The 22,144-nt window shown below is 38.4% G+C and overlaps 1 protein-coding gene and 1 long non-coding RNA gene across 2 annotated transcripts; one reads left to right on the top strand and one right to left on the bottom strand.

Moving 5' to 3' along the window:
• Positions 1-286: 286 nt before the first annotated feature.
• On the top strand, positions 287-1,290 carry GILP (GSH-induced LITAF domain protein). The gene is made up of 3 exons (XM_008224130.2): positions 287-714; positions 825-951; positions 1,056-1,290. Exons 1-3 carry the CDS (start codon positions 521-523, stop codon positions 1,137-1,139), a joined length of 405 nt encoding a protein of 134 aa, XP_008222352.1. The 5' UTR covers positions 287-520; the 3' UTR covers positions 1,140-1,290.
• Positions 1,291-2,403: 1,113 nt separating this feature from the next.
• LOC148919886 (uncharacterized) lies at positions 2,404-3,284 on the bottom strand. Its single transcript, XR_016124642.1, has 2 exons — positions 2,891-3,284; positions 2,404-2,722 (listed from the first exon to the last, which is right to left on the bottom strand). It is a non-coding gene; the product is annotated as an uncharacterized LOC148919886 (long non-coding RNA).
• Positions 3,285-22,144: the final 18,860 nt, after the last annotated feature.

The raw sequence follows: 22,144 nt of genomic DNA, 5'->3' as shown, positions 1-22,144 counted from the left end.
TGTATAGAGTTTACACATGGCCACTCTCGTAAAAGTCCAGTCCGGGGTTGAAGGGGTTGAAAAACTGGAACCCCAAGTGATAAAACTCCAACATTGAAAATTGAAATTGGAGCAAGGCTTTTTGGGTTTGGGCCTGCCCTTCCAACAACAACAACAAAAAAACAAAACAAAAAATTATATAAAAATTTAATACGTGTAGCAGTAAATAGCACGCGAGAGGAACTTCGATGGAAGGTAAGAGGTGACGGAGGACCCAAATTGATTCAATCAAAGTAAGAACTTGGAACTTTCGTGGTTTCTAGAAAGAAAGATATAAAAGTCAATAATCCCATAGAGCCCAAGGGGCATTATAGTCATTATAAAAATAGAACAAAATTTCCCATCTGTGCTCAAGGACCCCTTCTTGCTTTTTCTCTTGTGAAATCAGCCAATCTCTCTTTCGATTTGATTCACCAGACCTCTCACAACACAAGGATCGCAAGATTTGATCGATCACCGCTCACAAACAAAACAGAGAGAGATGTCGAAGGTGGACGAGCCGGTGATGGGCGTTCCGTTCTACGTCGTACAGAATCCTTACCAAGCAGGCGCGATCCCCCCAAACGCCGTCTATGGCGACCCAAAGGGCATCCCTATCCATCAAACCATTTACAGAGACACTCCCGCTCCCTTCAACTGCGTTTACTGTGGTAATTCCGGACTTACCCACGTCAGGTAAATTCCGGGATTTCTTTTGGCGCAGGAGATTTTGGTGTTTGTTCATGTTATTGTTGATGGTTGAAATTGGTTTGGATCATTGATGGTCTTTGATGTTTGAATCCCAGATCAAAGCCAAGCCTGGCAGCTGTTGTGGCTTGCATGATGCCTATGTTTCTTGGATGCTGCTTTCTTTTGCCTTCATGCGACTGTCTCTGGCATAAATATCATCATTGCCCAAGTTGCCAAGAGAAGGTAAACTAACCACTCTCTCGATTCAGAGCCTATCTTACTCTGTATACTTTGATCACTTTGATTTTTGGTTAGAAATTCATCATGGGTTTTGTTTTGTTTAATAGGTTGGTGATTTTGAGAAGTCAGATCCTTGTATTGTTGCGGATCCTCCACACTGGACAGAACACAGCTTTGCACTGCCTGCATGATCTTCACTTTGTGTATGCGGCTTCTTCTCTGCTTCTGTCTTTGAACCCCATATTTACATATTTTGTGATACATGTATTCTTAAGATGCTGTATAAATCTACTACTTCCCCTTTGGCTGCGTAATAATACAGATTGATAGTAATTTTTAATACGTGCAACCTTTTTATCAAATGCTTTTGTCAATTTCAACGTGCATGCGATTTTATTTGCTATTTCAAATTCTTGCGCCTGAGATGTTGTTACATCAGGAGGAGCCATATTAGGTTGATCAATAAGGTACCAAAATTTAGTCATTAAGTTCCTAATCAAAGGCTTGGAAACCCTTTTCCAGTGTGGTGCTTCTTTACTGCAAAACCATTCCTCTGAGGTCTAGTTCACAGCAGTGTCATGTAGCTCTTGTTCAACCGTGACACCGCTCATGTTTTGAACTCCATCTAAACTTGCTCGAACCGTGTCTCCAGATTGATAGTGGTTTGATCAGGAATAACAGGGTTGTTTGAAATTGGCTTCCATAGAAAAGCAATGTTGTTGGGGTAAAGATTACAGATATCAAGCAAATCCAGTGACTCTCATTTTTCAGCAAGACAATGCTTCTTAGAACTTGCTTTGCATATGCCAACTTTCTTTAGGAACTTCAGACCGCTATCAGTGAATTTCGCATCTGGTGTATATGAACTTCTCCATTGTTTTTGTAAATTGCAAATCCCCTGACGAAGGGATTTGCGCTCTCGCAGTTTAGGTGCGTAAAATGACCAAACCAAATGTGTGTGTATATGAACGCCATGGCTCTATCTATCTCAAATCTCGAATTGATTATGTCAGGTGAGAAAACAGAACCAAAATAAATAAATAAATGGTGTGAAGGTTGTCAGGACGCAATTACTAAAACAAATTGGGAATTCTTTATAAATCGTCACTAAACGCGTAGTTTGATACTGAGATTTTTATTTCTTACAAGAGTTGAAGTCAAAATAATTAGGAGAGGAGGTTTACACAAATATTCATTAGATGCCTGAGAGTTTTGAATCTCTGCCCACATGAGTGAAGGTGAAAGAACTCAACTATCTTAGCTATACCCCACATACGAAGTTAAAATACATTTTAAGTTAGAGAATTTGCGGTTGCGCTAATTGGGCCAAGTCGCATTATTTGCGCAACTGAAGAGTTTTATGTTTTCAAGTCACATTATTTGCGCAATTGACGAATTATGTTTTCATGACAGGCGTAATTAGCCCCATGGACCCGACAAAAAAAAAGGGACAAATTGTGAATGCCTTTAGCAGGTGCTAGTAGAGCCTAGTATATATGGTCACATATTGTACATGACGATATAATGAGGGGGTCCTTAATTGCCGTCCAATTAAGTGCAGAGTCATTATTGTACTGCTGGATTCGACACCCTGATTTTAATCCCTCAACGTAACCCCTCATTATAAAAACTCATCATATTGTAGGCTTCCTAACTGAGCTCGCCCCCTTGCAGTGAGAGTGCAGTAATCTTTCAGACTAAGTGTTTCAGTCCATCAGAAACAACCACATGACTATCTTGACTTGGATTAACAGTATGACCATTTCGAACTTGACTGAATAACACAAATAACAGAACAATGATCAGAATCATCAGTTCCCGCTACATTAGTCTTCAATAAATCAACCGCCCACCAAACAGCTACTTTCGTCACAGTTAAATAAATTTGGTTTCAGATTCGCATTGTCAGCAAAAACAATAAGAAATGAAATGAAACACGTACCTCATCTATGAGTTCCTCAAGAAGCTCATACATCCTGGTGGAAATCTGTTGTCCCCATGGAAGAAGAGGTCCAGCATGAGATAAAAGAACCTGTCTCGGTAGCCAAGGAGACTGCCTGTAGACCACACAAGGATTCTAAACCAAGCTTAGCTATAGCGCCACATTATATTTTGAGAGAGAGAGTGCCCTTGGGAGGCTGCAGGCAAGTCATCCTTGGCTACAAAACAAGGCTCTTTATCCTCATGTAGGACCTTTCTTCCCTCATCGTTATCATATATAATGTAAGATACATAAAGATATATAAAGATATATATATCACCCCACTGGGTTTGGCTTGTCCAATGCAATGCTTCAGAGCCTGTATTTATAGCCAATGAGCGACGTGCAGTAGATTCATCTCATCACTACGTGAAAGTGCAAAAATATTAATTAGTATTCTCTTACATATATCCATTCTGCATGATCCCATCATCAAAGATATTGTCGTGGAATATATTCTCGGGTGGGTTCTAAATTTCATGGCCCAACGTAGGCCGCCCATATTCAAGGATGGGTCTAGATATGTTGTTGATAATGCAGATAGATAGCTTTTTTTTTTATCTTTTTTCTCTGCCTTCTAAAAATGCCCCATCAGTTCTTTCATCCATTATCTCCAAAATAGAAAAAGCAAGGCTCACATGTCACTCTGCCATTGCTCAGACTACCCTCTTTGCCTCTTGGCTATTTCCAAAGGGTCATGGGAAATTGATTTCATGTCATTTTGTGCCCTACATATTTTATGCTTGCATTTGCATACACCATTTTTTTTTTCCTTCCTTTTTCATGGTCTAGGGTTTTGACCTTACTTTCAAGGGTTGGAGATCCACTTGGGAGGAACAAAATCTCTTAAGGAAATATATTTAGCTTTCTTCGTTTGTCAAGTTGATCAATTTCAAACATGAAATGAATTTCTTCCACGCATTTTCTTCCTCACTGTGTGTATATTATTCCAATTCCGACAATTAGTGTCAACCAAAGCCACATGTCGACCCATGACAAATCAACTAGTCTACATCTTGAGCCAAAACAAAACCATGAAAAGCACATATCAAATCGATCAGCTTTTTCGACCCCAAAAAAAAAAAATCCATCAGCTTTTTGGGGTTGCATCCGAGGGACATGTGTCGTGTTGTGATTGGTAGTATGATATGAGAAGCTCTTTTTGACTTGTGTATGTGTCACACTCATGTGAGATGAATCATTGAAGTTCTTCGGGATTTCAACGCTTAAAAGCTAAACACTAACTATAAAAAATAATATACCAAGCTTCCTTCATAAAGAAAGAACCCAAAACACCATGAATTTATATACTCCTCTGAATTTTTGTTCGTTCTCTTTTCATCTTTGTTCTCGTGCACATGGAATAATAAGAAAAATAAAGTGAGGCTCTGTTTGGTTCACATAATGAATTTTAGAGGAAATTATTTTCTATATCATTTATCAAAAGGATAAGAAATGAAAGATTTATTTCCCACGTTTAGTAATAATTTGGGAAAGTAATCAGAGATATCATTTTATTTCCTTTTCCATATTTGTTTTGAGTAGGAATGGAAAACAAAGTTTGTATAAATTTTCAATATACCCATATTAAATCAATTAAAAAAAGAATGTATTTAATGATATATTGTAATTCTAAATTATTAAAAGGGACAAAATGGTCATGAAAAATGTTTATTTAATATTAGCTCATTTTTCCAAATTTTTCCATGAGGAGGAGAAAACAAAACCCAAGTTCGGAGAATGGCTTCACTTTCCCCCTTACTTTCTCTATTGGCCAAGCAACGATTTCTCACACCTAAACTTACCAAACATGATAAAACAATTGATTTCCCATCCCCAATCTCCTTTCCTATAAACCAAAAGGGGCCTGCATAGAGAGCTTGGACTGGACGTGTCAACCATTGAAGCATATATCTTATCTTGTTGGCATTTACAAGCCAACTTGGTAAATTGCATTTTAGTTTTCTTTTCGCCATTTTCTTTAATTTCTTTCTCTCCTGGACCTCCCTTTTTGAGCCACCATACATTTGGAATTAATCTAAATGGGGGAGTTCCATATTTTCAATTGTTAGATCTAGTTGTGGACTCTCAATTCTAAGTCTCAAAACGATTGAAAGCAAAATTAAGCAAAATTAAAGGTCTTACGTAGTTAAATGTTACACAGCGTCACATAATTTTGACATCATTTTTGTTAAAGGCAGCTGCAAATCCTCTGAGTTAGAGGAAAAACACAAGTATTTCAATTTCTCTCATATTAATATGAAAAATGAATTCGATTAAGATACTCTATCCTCAACTTGGCCAAGATGACCCCCTAACCTCCAAACAGGAGAAACACTTGTGTGATTGCTATACCCGTCAATTACAACATGCCACTTGTGATAACTTTTTCATGTGTCAACATGTGATTGATTGGTGAAAGCAAAACAGAGCAAATTCCCATTTTACACAAGTTTTTATGTCCAAACAGAGCAAGCAAAAAACATTAACTTAAGGAGAAATGTAACAAACACTACTATAAAAAAAAAAAGACTAAAAGAGACTGAGGGCAATCAATCCCTTTTACATTCTTTAGAGCATTTCCACCTATAAGGGTTAAGGCAAGGGCAAGCAAGGGCTGCCACTATTCACTTGAATAGTGGCAGACTTGCCATTTGTGGTTCCACCCCAAAAGGTTAAGGCAAGGGCAAGAAAAAAAAAGAATATGCAACAAAATATAAACTTGTTATGTATTTATAGGGAAAGTAAATAAAATTGTTATGTATTTATAGGGAAAACATCTATAATTTTTTGGTATTTTTTTTATAAAAGAATTTGATTTTTTTTTTTTGCTTGCCGACGTTAGCGTGACATCACCGACGTCAACACCTCGGGCTGAAGCCCAGACAAGATGTGCCCTTGGGCTTGCTCAGGCTAGTGGGACCCAGGCCTTGCTAGGGCTGTTGGTTGCGTGTTGGAGGTCCAAACCCTTCAAAAGGCCTCCTGCCAGGGCTGGAGATGCTCTTAGGGACTGAAAATAGTGCCTAATGTAGTCATTAAATTACCTTTCAAATAGATTCAATATGCCATCAACAACAGCAAGAACTTGCCCCATACGTTTTATTTCTACAACCAGTTAGACAAAAACCATGAGTCGCTAAGCAAAACTCATTCGAATGAAAGATTTGTAAGAGACATAACACAGTTGTAGCCCAAACTAGACAATATGTTAGATTTAGAAACACAATACAATACCAAGAATTAAATTTAAAACTAGACCAAGAAATCCAGACACAACACAGTACCAAGAAAAAGACGAGAATTAAAAGAAAAAAATAATAGACAAAAGGGGTGCGTATAGATTTGAAGGAGTGAAAAAGAGAAGTTTCAAGAAAGTTGTTAAGAAAATATAGAGAGAGAGAGAGAGAGAGAGAGAAACTGAAGGAAAAGAGGAGAAAAAGGAGGAAACAATAGCAATCTTGGGAAGTAAAACGAGTGTGGTTAAGAAAATAATAATTGAAGAGAGAGTAAGCAGAGAGAGGTCTAATTTCACTTAGTTGGTATAATGAGTCTTTTATTTATATATTTTTAAAATTTTAATTAAATTTGTTTGTTGATTTATTTTCTAATATATATATGACCTGAAAGTATTATATATAATTTCTTTAATACTGAAGGCATGGATTTCTGAGTTTTTAAAAATATTAGTCATGGAAAATTATTGAATCAGTCCCTTTTATCATTTTTTTATTTAGAAAAGGCGATTTCATTGAGAATAAAACATAGAGTTACACATTATCCATTACCAAAACAATCATGCACAGCAACATGGGGGTCCTGAAACCACGATGATGTCTCTGGTAAGGTAAGAGCTATACGAGCTAAGCAATTAGTTTCCCTAAAAACAAAGTGAATAGAAGTATCCTCAAGCTGGGAAAGCAGAAATCTGCAATCTGAAATCAAGAAGCTGAGAAGGGATCTGTCCTCTCGCTCAGCTATGACGTTCCGAAACACGTCTTGTGCATCCCCTTCAATTAGTTTAGGCCCAGGATCAAGTCCCCTTGCAAATAGGAGGGCCTCACGCAGAGCAAGAGCCTCAGCGTGCGTAGGCGAGGAGATATAACTGAACTCGCACGCCATAGCAACCACAAAGCACCATCACCATTTCAAACGATAAGTCCACCACCACCAGTGCCAGTCTACACATTGAAAGCTCCATCTACGTTGATCTTGATCGCTCCAAGCGGAGGTTTCTGCCATTTTGCCTGAGCTCGCGAGAGCGTCGACATTGGAGAAGGTTGATGATCCTTAAACTCATGTAATAGACGAACGGCTCCATCAACTACTTCACAGGGACTCTGACGCGTTGCCGTCCAGACCACCGAATTTCGCTCATTCCATAGACTCCACAGCAACATGAAGAAGAGTTCAATCTTTTGGCTGTCCTCACGCAGCAGGACATGTTCCAGCCATCCATTGAGGTCCCCTATCGCACGATCATGCCATTCTGTCAGCAGAGGACTGCTTAGACAAATTAAGTGTTAAACGTAATGCATTTGTATCAGTTGTTAAAGTAAAAAGTTGTGTCTCTTGATGAAAAGTTATGTTTAGGAAGAGTTGTGTCTCTTTAGAAGTCAAGAGTTGTGTCTGCAACTCTTAGAACTAATCCAAGAGTTATGTCTGTTTATGAAATGGTCTGAGTGCTATTATATATAGCCAACGTTATAGGCTGCTGTATATATCATAGAAGTTAACAAAAAAATCTGTTCGAATAATTCTCTGTTTTACAAACACTCTCTGCCTCAGTTTATATTTCCATCATATATACTTCAGTTTTGTGATCATTCCCCTAACAAATTTGGTACCAGAGCAGTATTTGATCTTATCGCTACCGCTGTGATTAGCAATGGCATCAAGTTCAAATTCCTCTAGCATTGGGAATATCCAGAATCTAATGCCTATTTTTGATGGTGAGAATTATGAGTATTGGAGTGTTCAAATGAAGACTCTGTTCATCTCCCAGGATCTTTGGGATATTGTTGAAGATGGGTATGAGGAGCAAGAAACATCAAAAGCAGGAAAGGAAACACAAGAAAAGCAGCAGACTTACAAGGAAAATAAGAAAAGAGATGCCAAGGCGTTGTTTCTAATTCAACAAGGAGTAAGCAAAAATCTTTTTCCAAGATTACTTCCAGCAACAACATCAAAGCAGGCTTGGGAAATTCTCAAAATTGAGTTCAAAGGCTCAGAAAAAGTGATCTCCATCAAACTGCAATCCTTATGGCGGGAATTTGATAACTTACTTATGAAAGACAATGAATCCATTCAAGTATTCTTCACAAAGGTTTCTGGGATTGTGAACCAAATCATATGTTATGGGGACACTATTCCAGACAAGAAAATCGTAGAGAAAACTTTACGAAGTCTACCGCCAAAATATGATCATGTCGCTGCTGCAATAGAAGAATCAAAAGATTTATCTACACTTTCTTTACATGAATTAATTGGTTCATTGGAAGCACATGAAAAAAGAATCAACAGATCCACAGAACAATCTGTGGAGCAAGCTTTCCAGTCCAAGGTGAATTCGAAAGAGAAAGAAGACAAACAAAAAGAAGGACAATTCCAGAAATCTCAAAATGGGAGAAACAAAAATTTTGGGAGTAGAAACTCCAACAAAGGAGGCAACAGTTTCAATAATCAACAACAAGGCAGCAGTCCCAATCATCAAGAAGGAAGCAACAGTTCCAATAATCAACAAGGAAGCAGCTTCAAATAATCAAAATGGAAGATCATCCCTTCAATGCTATGTTTGCAACAAATATGGGCATAAAAGTGCAGATTACCGATACAAATGTACCCGGTGCAGGATACCCAACCATTCACAAAGAGACTGCAGATACCAGAAAAACAATGAAGCAAATTTTACGGAGAACAATGACTCTCAAGAGCAATTATTTTATACATCTTTCAGTTCTCATCAAGATTCACAAGATGTTTGGTATGTGGATAGCGGATGCAGTAATCATATGACAGGAAATAAGCGTTGCTTTGTCAAGTTAGAAGAAAAAGTGAACTCACAAGTCAAGCTTGGTGATGGAAAACTACACAACGTGGAAGGCAAAGGTATCATTTCTGTGCAAACAAAAGGAGGTACTCCAAAACTTGTCTATGATGTGCTGTATGTTCCTAATTTGGCTCAAAATTTACTAAGTGTGGGGCAACTTTTGCAAAGAGGATTCTTGGTGAAATTTGAAGATGATTATTGTGTTATTTCTGATAAAAAGAATGACACTCTGGTGGCAAAGATAAAAATGACAGCAAACAAAGTTTTTCCGCTGTTGATGACATCGAAGGAAAACTTTGCTTTAGAAGCAGAAAAAGTTGATGGATCGTTGTTATGGCATTTAAGATATGGGCATTTGAATCAAAGAAGCCTGCAGCTGTTACACCAGAAAATATGGTGGTTGGACTTCCCTCTATTCTCTCTGAAAAGGAAATATGTGAGGGCTGTATCTTTGGAAAATTCCATCAATTACCATTCTCACAATCATCTTGGAGAGCAAAAGCCCCTCTTGAATTGGTACATGCAGATATTTGCGGACCAACTCGTACACCATCCTTCAATAACAAAAGGTACTTCATTCTATTCGTAGATGATTTCTCAAGGATGATGTGGGTATATTTCTTAGAATGAAAGTCAGAAGCATTTTCTATTTTCAAGCAATTCAAAGCTTTTGGAGAAAATCAAAGTGGTCACAATTTGAAGGTGTTAAGAACAGATCGTGGTGGAGAGTTTACATCAAATGAATTTTCTGAATATTGCAAAAGCAATGGTATTAAAAGAGAGTTGACAGCAAGGTAGCAAAACGGAGTTGCCGAACGAAGAAATCCCATTGTCGAGATGGCAAGAAGCATGTTGAAAGCAAAGAGTTGAAGCAATTCATACATCATTTTATTCTTAATCTCAGGAGGCCAAACGAATCTTAGGAAATCGAACCATTGTCGAGGGAGATGGCATTGATATCCAAGAAGCTTTAATGTTGAAAGCAAAGATTTCTTTCCTAGTCCTGGTCAATCAAGGCAGAACGTAGAGGGGAACAAATACATTCGGATTTTGCACATTGGCTGAAGTAATTCAATACATCAGTTCCATTCCACAGTACCTTTTTTTGTTCGTTCTTCGAATGACGCTAGTGGAGAGAAATTCCTTCCGGCTAATGAAGAGGTCTCCAACCAAAGCAGTCAAAGATAAGACTCCTTTTGAAGCATGCATCGTTTTAAACCAAAGGTGGATTTCTTCAAGATTTTTGGGTGCACTGCATATGCACATATCCCTTCTCAAAAGAGAGAAAAATTTGATGAGAAAGGTGAGAAATATATTTTTGTGGGATATAGTGATCAGTCCAAAGCTTATAGATTAATTGATCCAAGAACCAAAAGTTTGGTAATTTCTAGAGATGTTATTTTTGATGAACTCAAAGCTTGGAAATGGGAGAATTATGATATTGAAGTGCCAAGATTTTTTGAGGAACCGATTCATCACATTCATAAGAAACTCAGTTCCTTCAAAGTCCAATTCCAAGTGTAAGAACATCTGATCCTAGTTCACTAGATTCAACTCCTAGACTAAACGCAAGAACACATTCATTGGCAGACATATATGAGTCATGTGATCTTGCTTTGAGTGCTTTGGAGCCTCAAAAATTTGAGGAAGCTGTAAAAGAAAATATTTGGCAAGATGCAATGGATGAGGAAATAAGAGTTATCAAGAAAAATAGAACATGGGAACTTGTTGATCGACCCAAATCAAAAGATATCATTGGACTTAAATGGGTCTACAAGACAAAGTTTAATGAAGATGGCTCAATCCAAAAGCATAAGGCTCGCTTGGTTGCAAAAGGATATTCTCAACAACCAGGAATTGATTTTAATGAGACGTTTGCTCCGGTAGTTTGAATGGAAACTATAAGAACTGTTTTGGCTTTAGCTGCACAACTGAAGACAAAAGTTTATCAATTGGATGTCAAATCTGCATTTTTAAATGGAGAACTTGAAGAAGTGGTTTATGTGGAGCAACCTCAAGGTTATGTTGATAAAGGGAGGGAAGATAAAGTTTATCGCCTCCGTAAAGCCTTATATGGCTTAAAGCAAGCGCCAAGAGCCTGGAACAACAAAATTGATCACTATTTTCAGCAAAATGGATTTACAAGAAGCTTAAGTGAGCCATCACTTTATCTCAAGAAAGAAGGTACACATGATTTTCTGATTTTGTGCCTCTATGTTGATAATTTGATTTATATAAGCACAAATCCAAGGATGGCAAAAGTTTTCAAGAAGAACATGATGAAGGAATATGAGATGACAGATTTAGGCACTATGAGATAGTATACAGGACATGAGGGAATATTTATTTCTCAAGAGAATTATGCTGAAAACTGTTGAAAAAATGAGATATTTTCTTGGTATACAGGTTCAACAATCACATGAGGGAATATTTATTTCTCAAGAGAAGTATGCTGAAAATCTGTTGAAAAAATTCAATATGTTGAAGAGCAAGCCAATGGATACTCCAATGGCAATTAATTTGAAGCTTACAAGTAACGATGGAGCACCTAAGTTTGATGCATCCATATATAGAAGTGTGGTTAGTTCATTAATTTATCTTACAAATACAAGGCCAGATATTGTTCATGTTGTAAGTGTGGTATCTAGATTCATGAGTGATCCAAGTAATCACCATTTTGCTGCAGTAAAAAGAATACTCAGATACATACAAGGAACCAAGGGATATGGTATTAGATATACACAAGAGAAGAAAGCACAGTTAGTTGGCTACACAGACAGTGACTAGGCAGGTGCAATTGATGATAGAAAAACCACCTCTGGACATTTGTTTTTCTTGGGAAGAAAAGTTATATCATGGTCATCGAAGAAGCAAAGTACAGTGGCATTATCAACAGCCAAAGCAGAGTATATTTCAGCCACAAGTACAGCATGTGAAGCAGTTTGGACTACAAGAATATTAGCAGATCTTCGTCAAGAACAAAACACTCCAACAAAATTGTAGTGTGATAACATGTCCACAATTGTCATGACAAAGAACCCAGTCTTTCATAGCAGGTCAAAGCACATAGAACTTCATCATCATTTTATCATAAAATTGGTTGAAGACGGAGAGATTGAACTGAAATTCTATGGTACTGATGAGCAGATTGCAGATGTTTTTACAAAAGCACTTCCAAAAGAGAAGTTCTACTATTTCAGAGAAAGACTAAATGTCGCAGGACAAATGTATTAAGAGGGAGTGTTAAACGTAATGCATTTGTATCAATTGTTAAAGTAAAGAGTTGTGTCTCTTGATGAAAAGTTATGTTTAGGAAGAGTTGTGTCTCTTTAGAAGTCAAGAGTCGTGTCTGCAACTCTTGGAACTAATCCAAGAGTTATGTCTGTTTATGAAATGGTCTGAGTGCTATTATATATAGCCAACGTTATAGGTTGCTGTATATATCACAGAAGTTAACAAAAAAATCTGTTCGAATAATTCTCTGTTTTACAAACACTCTCTGCCTCCGTTTATATTTCCATCATATATACTTCAGTTTTGTGATCATTCCCCTAACATTAAGGTTGTGAAAGAGCAATCCAATAGAACATGAGGTAAGGACTCCTCCCGGGCTCCACACAGCACATAACCACCTAAATCGCCTTGGACCCCCTACTGAGCAATCGGTCCCTGGTAGGGAGAATATTATGAAGTACCCTCCAAACAAAAACCTTAACCATTGGTGGAACACATACCCGCCAAAGCCGAGACCATGCTTTAGTTGAGACACCGTAGTAGTTGTCACGATTGGATGAGCCTTCCCCAGCCTCCTCAAAAAGGAACTGGCGGGGGACCTTGTAGGCACTATGCACAGTCAAATCACCCTGCTTTTCATAGTGCCACACCAGCCGATCAGCTGGGCTTCTAAAACTAAGTGGGAGGTGAAGAATACAAGAGGCCTCTTGAGCACCAAACCAGGCATGGACCAGATCCTCACACCACTTATGCAAGACCAGGTCAATAAGCTCACATACTAAAGCATTTTCATGACCTACCACAGTTGCTGAAGTTATCTGAAAAGAGTTGGGCTTTGGGATCCAACGATCACCCTACACTTTCACCTATCGACCATCCCCAATCTGCCAGCAGGAACCTCTAGCTAATACAACTCGTGAATCACATAGGCTCCTCCAGATATAAGATGGAGCATGACCTTCAGAAGCTTCCAAAATTGAATAGTCTTTGTGGTATCTTGCTTTCAAACTCTGGCCAGAAGGGAGTGGGGTTGAGGATAAATCCTTCAATCTTGCTTGGCTAGCAGAGCCATGTTGAAGGCATAGATGTTTCGAAAGCCCATTCCACCCTCATGTTTAGGCTTGCATAAGCGATTCCAGCTCATCCAATGGATCTTCCTTTTATCTTCAGTCTCGCCCCACCAATATTTGGCCATGGCTTGCTAATTTCATTGTAAAGGGAACGGGGTATTTGAAAATAGCTCATCTGGTAAATGGGAATGGCTTGAGCCCCACCTTCAATAGAACTTCCTTGTCTGCGAAACTGAGTAGCTTCTACCACCAGCCTTGAACCTTTTTCCAAACACGTTCCTTAAGTAGGGCAAAATAGAAATTACGAGATCTGCCAATAAAAGTTGGTATGCCCAGGTATTTGTCATGCTTATCCACTCGTTGCACCCCAAGAATTTGGGCCAAGGCATGTTGCCTGGACATCTCCACATTGCTACTGAAAGAGATGCAACTCTTCTGTAAGTTGATTCTTTGTCTAGAAGCCCGCTCATAGGATTGAAAAATGTAGCTCAGGTTGCTGGCACTCATTCGGCGTTGCCCTTGTAAATAAAAAACTGTCATCCACAAAAAGTAAGTGGGATATTGATGGAGCTCCTCGACTAATCGCTATCCCATGGAGGAAGCCCTGTTGCTCAGCCTGCACGATTAGACCAGAAAAAACCTCCACACAGAGTAAAAACCAATAGGGAGACAACGGGTCCCTTTGGTAAAGACCTCGTTACGGGGATATAAAGCCCACAGGGAAGCCATTAACAAGGAAATAGTTAGTTACAATGGTAACACATGTCAATATAAGTTGAACCCACCGTGGAGCAAAACCTATGTTGTTCATAATGGTTTCAAGAAAACCCCACTCCACCCTATCATAGGCCTTACTCATATCCAATTTCAATGCCTAGAAGCCCAACTTACCATGAGTACGGTTATGCATATGATGAAGCACCTCAAAAGCGACAATCGAGTTATCAAAGATCATACGGCCTGGGACAAAAGCACTTTGATGAACACCAATCACATCATTCAAAATTAATTTTAAGCAGTTGGCCAAAACCTTAGCCCCAATCTTGTAGATCACATTGCACAAACTGATAGGACGAAGTTGGGTCATGTTTGTTGGATCATTCACTTTCGAAATAAAGCAACATGCATGAAATTGAGTTTAGGCAAGAGCCTACCAGTCCGTAGAAAATCCAATACTGCCGCGTCACCTCACAGCCCACAACGTCCTAGTATTTCGAAAAAGAAGGGGACATCCCATCGGGCCCAAGAGCCTTGGAGGGGTGCATCTGGAATAAGGCATGCTTAACTTCATCAGCTGTAAACTCACTCAACAAGGTCTGATTCATTTCCGGGGTCACTCTATTTGCCACTAACGCACTCATAGGCTCAAAGGTGTTACTACCTGCGAATTGGAATAAGGACTAAAAGTAGTTAACCACATTATCTACCAGGCCACTCTCAGAGTCTTGACAACGACCATCACTGTCATAAAGCCCAAGGATTGCATTCTTTCTACGTCGGGATGAAGCTTTTTGGTGAAAAAACTTTGAATTACCATCCCCACCTTTAAGCCAAATTGCTTGCGAGCGTTGATGTCAGAAAAGCTCATCTTTGACCGAAGAGAGTCCAAGTGCGCCGTCACCGCTATGCGTTCTTCCACCATTTGTGCAGAGCATGGATGATCCAATAACAGCCCCAACTGTGCTATAGTTTTCTGTATCTCAGCTCGGGTGTAGCCAAACTGCTCACGACTCCAAGAAAGAAGTTTCAACTGTGTGGACTTAATTTTCTCAAAAACAATCTCTGGTGCTCCTCTTCCATTACCATTCAACCATCCTTCAGTAATTGCGTTAGCACAGTCATCATGTTGCGACCAAGCTTCTTCAAACCGGAATAAACGCTTCTTATGGGGCCTATGGTGCATGATAAGTGTATTATTTCATATATTTTTATACCTTTTATATAGAGGTTTTGTAGGGAAAGTTAATTAAAAAGAGTATTATTACTTTGGTTTCCTTATTTTCAGCTATTCTGCGCTCTTGGAAGGATTTCAACTGAAAATCGACTTTTCGAATGAATTTTAGTGCAAGGCCAATTGTAGAAGAAAGCTAAGATATTGAAGATCATTGTATCAAAGTTTCATAATTTTCTACCAAGCCAAATGCTCCAGACCTGCAAGTCAAGACAGCCTAAGTTGAAATCCCGTCAGAACTGCACTGCTGTGGAATATTGAAGATTTGAATAGATTTCCGATTTTTCCTAGTGGCATGTAATATATGCTTGGAAAGCTTAGAGATAAAGCTACGTTTCTCATATTTTTCCAGAATTTTCTAGGAAGTGGAACAACCCCAAAACGTGCGTGCAAGTTGGCTGTCGTGTTTCCTAGTCAAAGAAGGATTCTTTGCTAGTTTGTTTCCTTAATTGTTTGAGATTTTGTTTTGCTTTAGGAGAGTTTTTCTAGACCTTTTTGAAGTAGCGTTTAGTTGTTTTATACTATATAAGGTCACCCTAGGATCTCTTCATACCATCATCTTTTCCATCATCTTCCTATACACAACTTTCATACACCCACAAATATATCAGGGAGAGAGCCAAGAATTCGTTATGTTGTTGTGGAGAATCCAGAGATCAAATCCATCGGCCAAATCGGTTTTATGACAACAATTCTCTTATTTATCTTTTCTTTTGTCATGAACTAATTTTCCTTGTTAGGGCTACGATGTAGCCTAACCATGAATACTTAATTTTTATAGTTATATTAATTTTTTGATTACTATTCCATGTTGAGTATTTGTTATTGTTCTTAATACTTTGAATATCTGGCCAATATTTAATTGATTTGATGATCCAAGCAGAGACCGAGAGGAGATGTTTGGTGTTTGCTTCTTATAACAGATACCATGTCTTGAATGAGTGCCCGAGAGGGACTAACATGACTCATGCAGTTTTCTTGCAGGTTCTCATAGAACTTAATCTAAATCCTTTGCTCGAGAGAGAATGGGTTGTTAATTAAGAATACTTTTGGTTGAGCCCGAGAGGGGATATCGAATGAATTAGGAGAAACCAACTGTCAACATGGGTAGTAATTAGGGTTAATTAGCTATAAAATTAAGTGGAATTGGTTATGGTGAAATCGGATGCTCTAGTGTCTCATTATCTTGATTTTCTATCATGAATTAAATTGCTATTTTTCATAATTTTTTTAGTTTACTTAAATCAATCAATCTTCTTAATCATCTATTCAAATAAACTTTTGAATTAATCATAATTGGTAGTTAATAGGAAATTACAGTCTTCGTGGGAATGACACTCTACTTATTTCTATATTACTTGTATGAATTGTGCGCTTGCAATAATTTCATAACAGTGCACACCCAAGCCTAAAGACAATCAAATAGGCAGATGGTCTGACTTCGAAGGGTTCAAATAAAACACCTTGGCCTGAGGGAACATCCTGCACCACTCCCAGGTTGCCAGTCCATGGTCCAGACGCACTCTGATATCCTCTGGGCCATTACGCCACCAAGTAAATTTGGGGCCTGTGTATCCAAGGTCCTTCAAACCACAACTATCAATAGCTTGTCTAAAGTTTTGCATTTGGCGTTCATTTCGTACTGCTCCTCCCAATTTTTCATGGGCTGCCAGTATCTCATTGAAATCACCTAAGCATACCCACGGGAGAGAACTAGCGATACCCAATCGGCCCAATAGCTCCCATGACTTGTATCTTTCAGAAGTTATTGGGTGACCATAAAAGCCAGTCAACTGCCATTTTCCATGCACGCCCAGCACCTACACCTCAACATCAATATGGTGATGACTAAAAGAGAGAGCGCGAATGTCAACCTCCTCCGTCCATAACCAAGCTACAAGCATAAACCACCGGATGCCCCGGCACTCTCAACCACAATACTCTGACGAAAACCCAGCTTATATCGAATCTTCTTCATAGCCACCATTAAGCTATAAGTCTCACTGGGGCAAAAAAAGGCAATCTCACGGTGGAAAACCATAATCTGATCTTCATTGCGGATATTCATATATGCAACAATATATACATATATTTATATGTACCAAAATCTGATGTTTCAACTCCTGAATATATGCACCAACTACTTAGCTAGCTGGTTAACCACATTGCTCTTTGCTTAGCATGTCATTCCAATATTAAATTTATTATATGAACAAATATAAATAGGTGATAAAAAAACAGATAATGCATCTTGCTAAACCTCAGTTCTCGCCAAAAACATGTATAACATGATTTTTATATGAAAACCTCAACAAATTTCTCAAATAGGTGTCTGTTTACTCACCCACTCCATAACCAAGCAACTGCCCAACAATTCTCAAAATAAGGATGTGGTTGGACCTCGCCAACCTCCGCGATCCCATCATAGAACGAGACGGTGCAAAAGAGAGACATGAACGTTTAAAACATCCAACATTTGGAGCATTTACGATCTGTCCTAACGATCTTAGAAATACCTAGACACTACAAATTCAAACAGATCGCATATTGAGTTTCGTTATCCGAATTTGAAAATTCACTAGGAGATCATTCTACTGTCTCACGCACCGCCACACGTCCAACGATAACGCCGGAAAATCTTCTCGGTTCAAGTCCTAGGTAAAACACCCTATTTGGAACCACTTTTGTTCTTAGTGGCCGGAAATGGCCGGAACATCTCGAAAACCGGCTGTAACTCGTATCGAGCTTACGCTAGAAATTTTGAAATCCTACCCAACCAGCAGCTAGAGCATAATGGGTCCGTGGTGGCCGGACGACGGAGAACGAAGAAGTTCTGTAAACTGTCCAGCGGGTTTCGTGGCATGTACTGGCGGCGGATATGGCGGCAAGGGCTGGGGTTGGAAGAGGGAAGCTCAGCACTGGTATTGCCTGAAAGCTGAGAGAAAGCTCAGAAAGTCGGCTCGTTCTAATCTGAATCGTGTACAACTGAAATCCTCAAATTGCCCAGTCCTAATAAAATATTCTAGGGGTATTTTAGTCTTTTTCTCTATTAATTTTATGGGTTATTACACCCAAAGTCAATTGTGTGCCAATGACAGTAGCGCCATGATTTTCTTGCTCAATTAAGGCAATATTTAGACCCACAGAAGCACCTTCCAAAACAACCACAAAATCTGGCGGGCCATTTTAGGTATGGAATATAAGTCTCCGATCTTTTTCCTCTTATGGGATGTCATCTACCACGTGAATTCCGCTATTGAGGTCGCATGCAATTAATGCATGATTTGCGGACCTAGTCGACTCCGCCACTTCAGCCCTACAGTCCTTATGTGCAGGTTCCACGCGGCCTCTGTCTCCCCATCTTCCTCCTTCATCGACGCACGGATCAACCACCCCTCCGAGGAAGGCGGACCAAAACGCGCCCTTTGGGTTTGCGATAATTGAGGCCGAAAACATCTTGCTGAAACCATAGTCCATATGGTTTATCAGATCGTCCATTTCCTCCCCGTAAAAGCCACACTTTTTCTCACCATGGTCCAAAGCATGCCACAGGTAGCATGTGATTGGCAATTTCTCATTATGTACCCATTCCACCGTCCCACTAGCATCATAACGCATGGCCCACCAATGCCTCAAGGGCCAATTGACATCCAAAAGTACCCAAATGCGTAAGAAACTTTGAAGCAATCACTTCATCTGCTCTGATCAGTCACAACATAGTTCCCGAGCATATCGCCAATCAGTTTCCCCATAGCTCGAGTCATAAAAACTAAGGGAAGGCCTTTAACTTGCACCCAGAACTCTTGGTATCGTAGAGGTATAGTAAGCGAATCAAGTAATCCATCCGCTGCAGCCATGATCAATAAAGAATGATTGAAAGTCCAGGGTCCACCACTCATGATAGTGTCGCGAGCCCCTGGGTCTGAAACGAGAACACAAACCTATCCTCCTCCATATTGATAATCTGGACTTGTACCTTTGGGTGCCACAATGACGCCATCGTGCGCTTGAAAGCCTCCTTATTATATGGTTTCCGGGTTAGTTTTCCCACAAGTAAGAACTTTGAAGTTAGCAGATCTTTGACCTCATGTTGTTCTACCACTAGTTCAGCGTGTTCCTCATTGGTTAAGGCAAAGCAAGCTGCAAAACGAGTCATCAAATCATCCATAGAGCCAAGGAAGGTCTCGAGAAGCCAAAGCCCCCACCAAAACCCGGTGCCAAATCTGTGGAGGAACCACCGACTACTTCCCCAGAACATACACTGCCACCACAGTGTAGAACATTGGTGAGTGGTAGTCATCATCGTCCGCCACAATAAAACTATAACTCTCCTAGAAACCCTAGTGGAACCCTAGGGGTTTTAGAGAGACTCCCTGAATAATGTCCCATTTTTATCATTTTATAGAGACTATTTCTATTATCAGTTATAGAGACTGTTTTTATTTTAGTCTCCAATAAAAGGGTCCCTGTTGAGGGTTTTTCTAGTAGTGAAACTTCACATCTCTATAATTTAGGGAGTTGATTTTCCTACTCCTCTTTTCTCCACTTACACTCCATTTTGCTTTTTAATACTTTTTAGTCAATTTTATTCTTTTTTGTTCTTTCTCTTTCCTATTCTAACCTTACTCTACATTAATTTCTTTTTACTTCATTTTAATATTATTTCCTTTTCTTTTTCAAAATAAATAACAATTTTTTAAGCAAATATAAAATATAAATAAATATATAAACTTAAAAATAAAAATAAAAACTATCTCTAGCTGCCCCCACCTTCTTCCCTAAACCCTAGCACCCCATCTTCTCCTCCTTGCTCACCACCATCTCATCACGTCACCCACCCCCACCTTACGTGTCATCAGTCGCCCCAACCCAATCCTCCCCTCTCAATTTTTTGGTTTGGTTTGGTTTTCTTTTTCTTTTTTTTTCTTTTTCGTTCAACAAAAAAATTAAACAAATATTATCCCTCTCTCTCTTCCCGATAGTGATAGCCCATAACCCCAACCCAAAAGCCCCCATCTCCGCCATGTTTCAATATGTGGACCTCCACTTTGCCGCCATGCCTCCTCCATTTACACCAACCCAAGAGCCCCCATCCCAATGGGTTGTTTTGTCGATTTCTTGAACTGACAAAACAAGAAAAATTTCACACTTCATTGTTCCACTCCACCCCTCCTCCCAATTCGACATCAACGAGATAGAAAACCTAATCAAGGCCAGCGTCCAATCTTGCCTTCTAGGCTCAAGTCCCCTGACATCAACGATTTCTTCTTGTTATTCTCCATGGTTGTTTGTGTTTTTCTGGAATGTAATTGAAGAAGAAGAATCGGAAGAGGCTTTTGGGTTTGTTTGGTTTAATCTTTTTTTTTTTTTTTGGATTAACAAAGAAGGACAAGATTCATTTCTTATTTAGTTTTTGTTTGATTTTTGGCTTGATAATTTTGTTCAACAGAATCCACACCCCTCTCTTAGAATCTCAAAAGTCTTCCAAAAGCCCAGATATATGTTTGGTTCATATGGAGTTGGAACTCAAAATTCATGACTTTGAGATATGAACATTTAAGTAAATAGAATTCTAATTTGGAGAATAGACATAGAAATGCAGCATTTTGTAATGGGAATAAGGTAGTTTTGGGAGTTATTTATTTGGCCCAATTATCGATTAGAAGATTTGGCTTGTATGAATCGTTATTGGTTTAATACCTTTGGTAAGTACAATGTAAAAATATTAATAGTAACTTATTTTCATATATCTATATGCACACATGCATTGTCTTACATTCCATCGTTCCATTCTGATACACGATACTAATTCAATGACATATCAATTTGATCTAGAAATTACAAAATGTCTTTGTCATTTACTATATTACTTTTCAGTTTACAATGTTAAGGAAGTAATTTGGTAAATGTCTTTATCATTTTACTTTTATTTATTTTTATATTACAATCCATTTACTTATTTGATGTGTGAGGAATTTACAATGTAAATAAGGAATTACCCCCCTCAATTATGGTGTTTATTTGGTTAAAACTTATTGAAAATTAGTTTCTGGAGCTATGAACTAGCTTGGTTTATATGATTTAACGTTTACTTTTATTTATAGAAAGACTATAGAAATTGTAAGTACCAAAAAAAAAAAAATTCACTAAATTTTAAAGCTAACTTTAGCTAGCCCACCCGTTGAAAAATTCCTGGTTCCGCCTTGGATATGCTGAAGGTGGTCTTGTGTTGCAGGTGGGCGGGTATGGTTTTATGCTACGAAGGGTGGGTGAAAATCTACCCTCATATAAAAGTGAAGGTAAAAAAAATGTAGAATAAGAGTAGAATAGGAAAGAGAAAGAACAAAAATTAAAAAATAATAAAATAATAAAAAGTTAAAGGGAGTATGAGTGGAGAAAAAGTGAGTGGGAAAATCAGATTCCTTAATTTATTCTTTGCAAGATATTATAAGAAAAATAAAATAAGTGTGAAAAAGCTTTTGCGCACTTTTAGTCTTAACAGCTACTAATTAATCATTAAGAATTAGTTTCCCTAAGCTTAGGCCATCTCCAGTCATAGGGCTAAATGTCCATGACTAAATATTTAGCCCTCCAAAAAATAAATTTTTTAAAGAATAGTGCAGAGCTAAATTTTTCATCTCCAACCATGCATGGCTATATTTTAGGGTTCTTCATATTTTATTATTTTGAGAAAAACTATAGTACAACACTCATATATTCCACAACTATGTATTGTTTAATTTAATTAAACTACTATTTAAAGACAATATTCAATTACCAAGAATTCTTTATAATTTTTTTAAACAACACTTGAAAACATTTAAAAATGTGACCACATTTAAAAATAATAATAATAATAATAATAATAAAGAATGGGTTTCAATGGTGTGACCTTCAACGACCATGACCAGTAA

Source organism: Prunus mume, linkage group LG2 (genome assembly GCF_029339155.1).
Source record: "Prunus mume cultivar Tortuosa linkage group LG2, ASM2933915v1, whole genome shotgun sequence".
Lineage (NCBI taxonomy): Eukaryota > Viridiplantae > Streptophyta > Magnoliopsida > Rosales > Rosaceae > Prunus > Prunus mume.
This window is presented reverse-complemented; position numbering and strand designations above follow the sequence as displayed.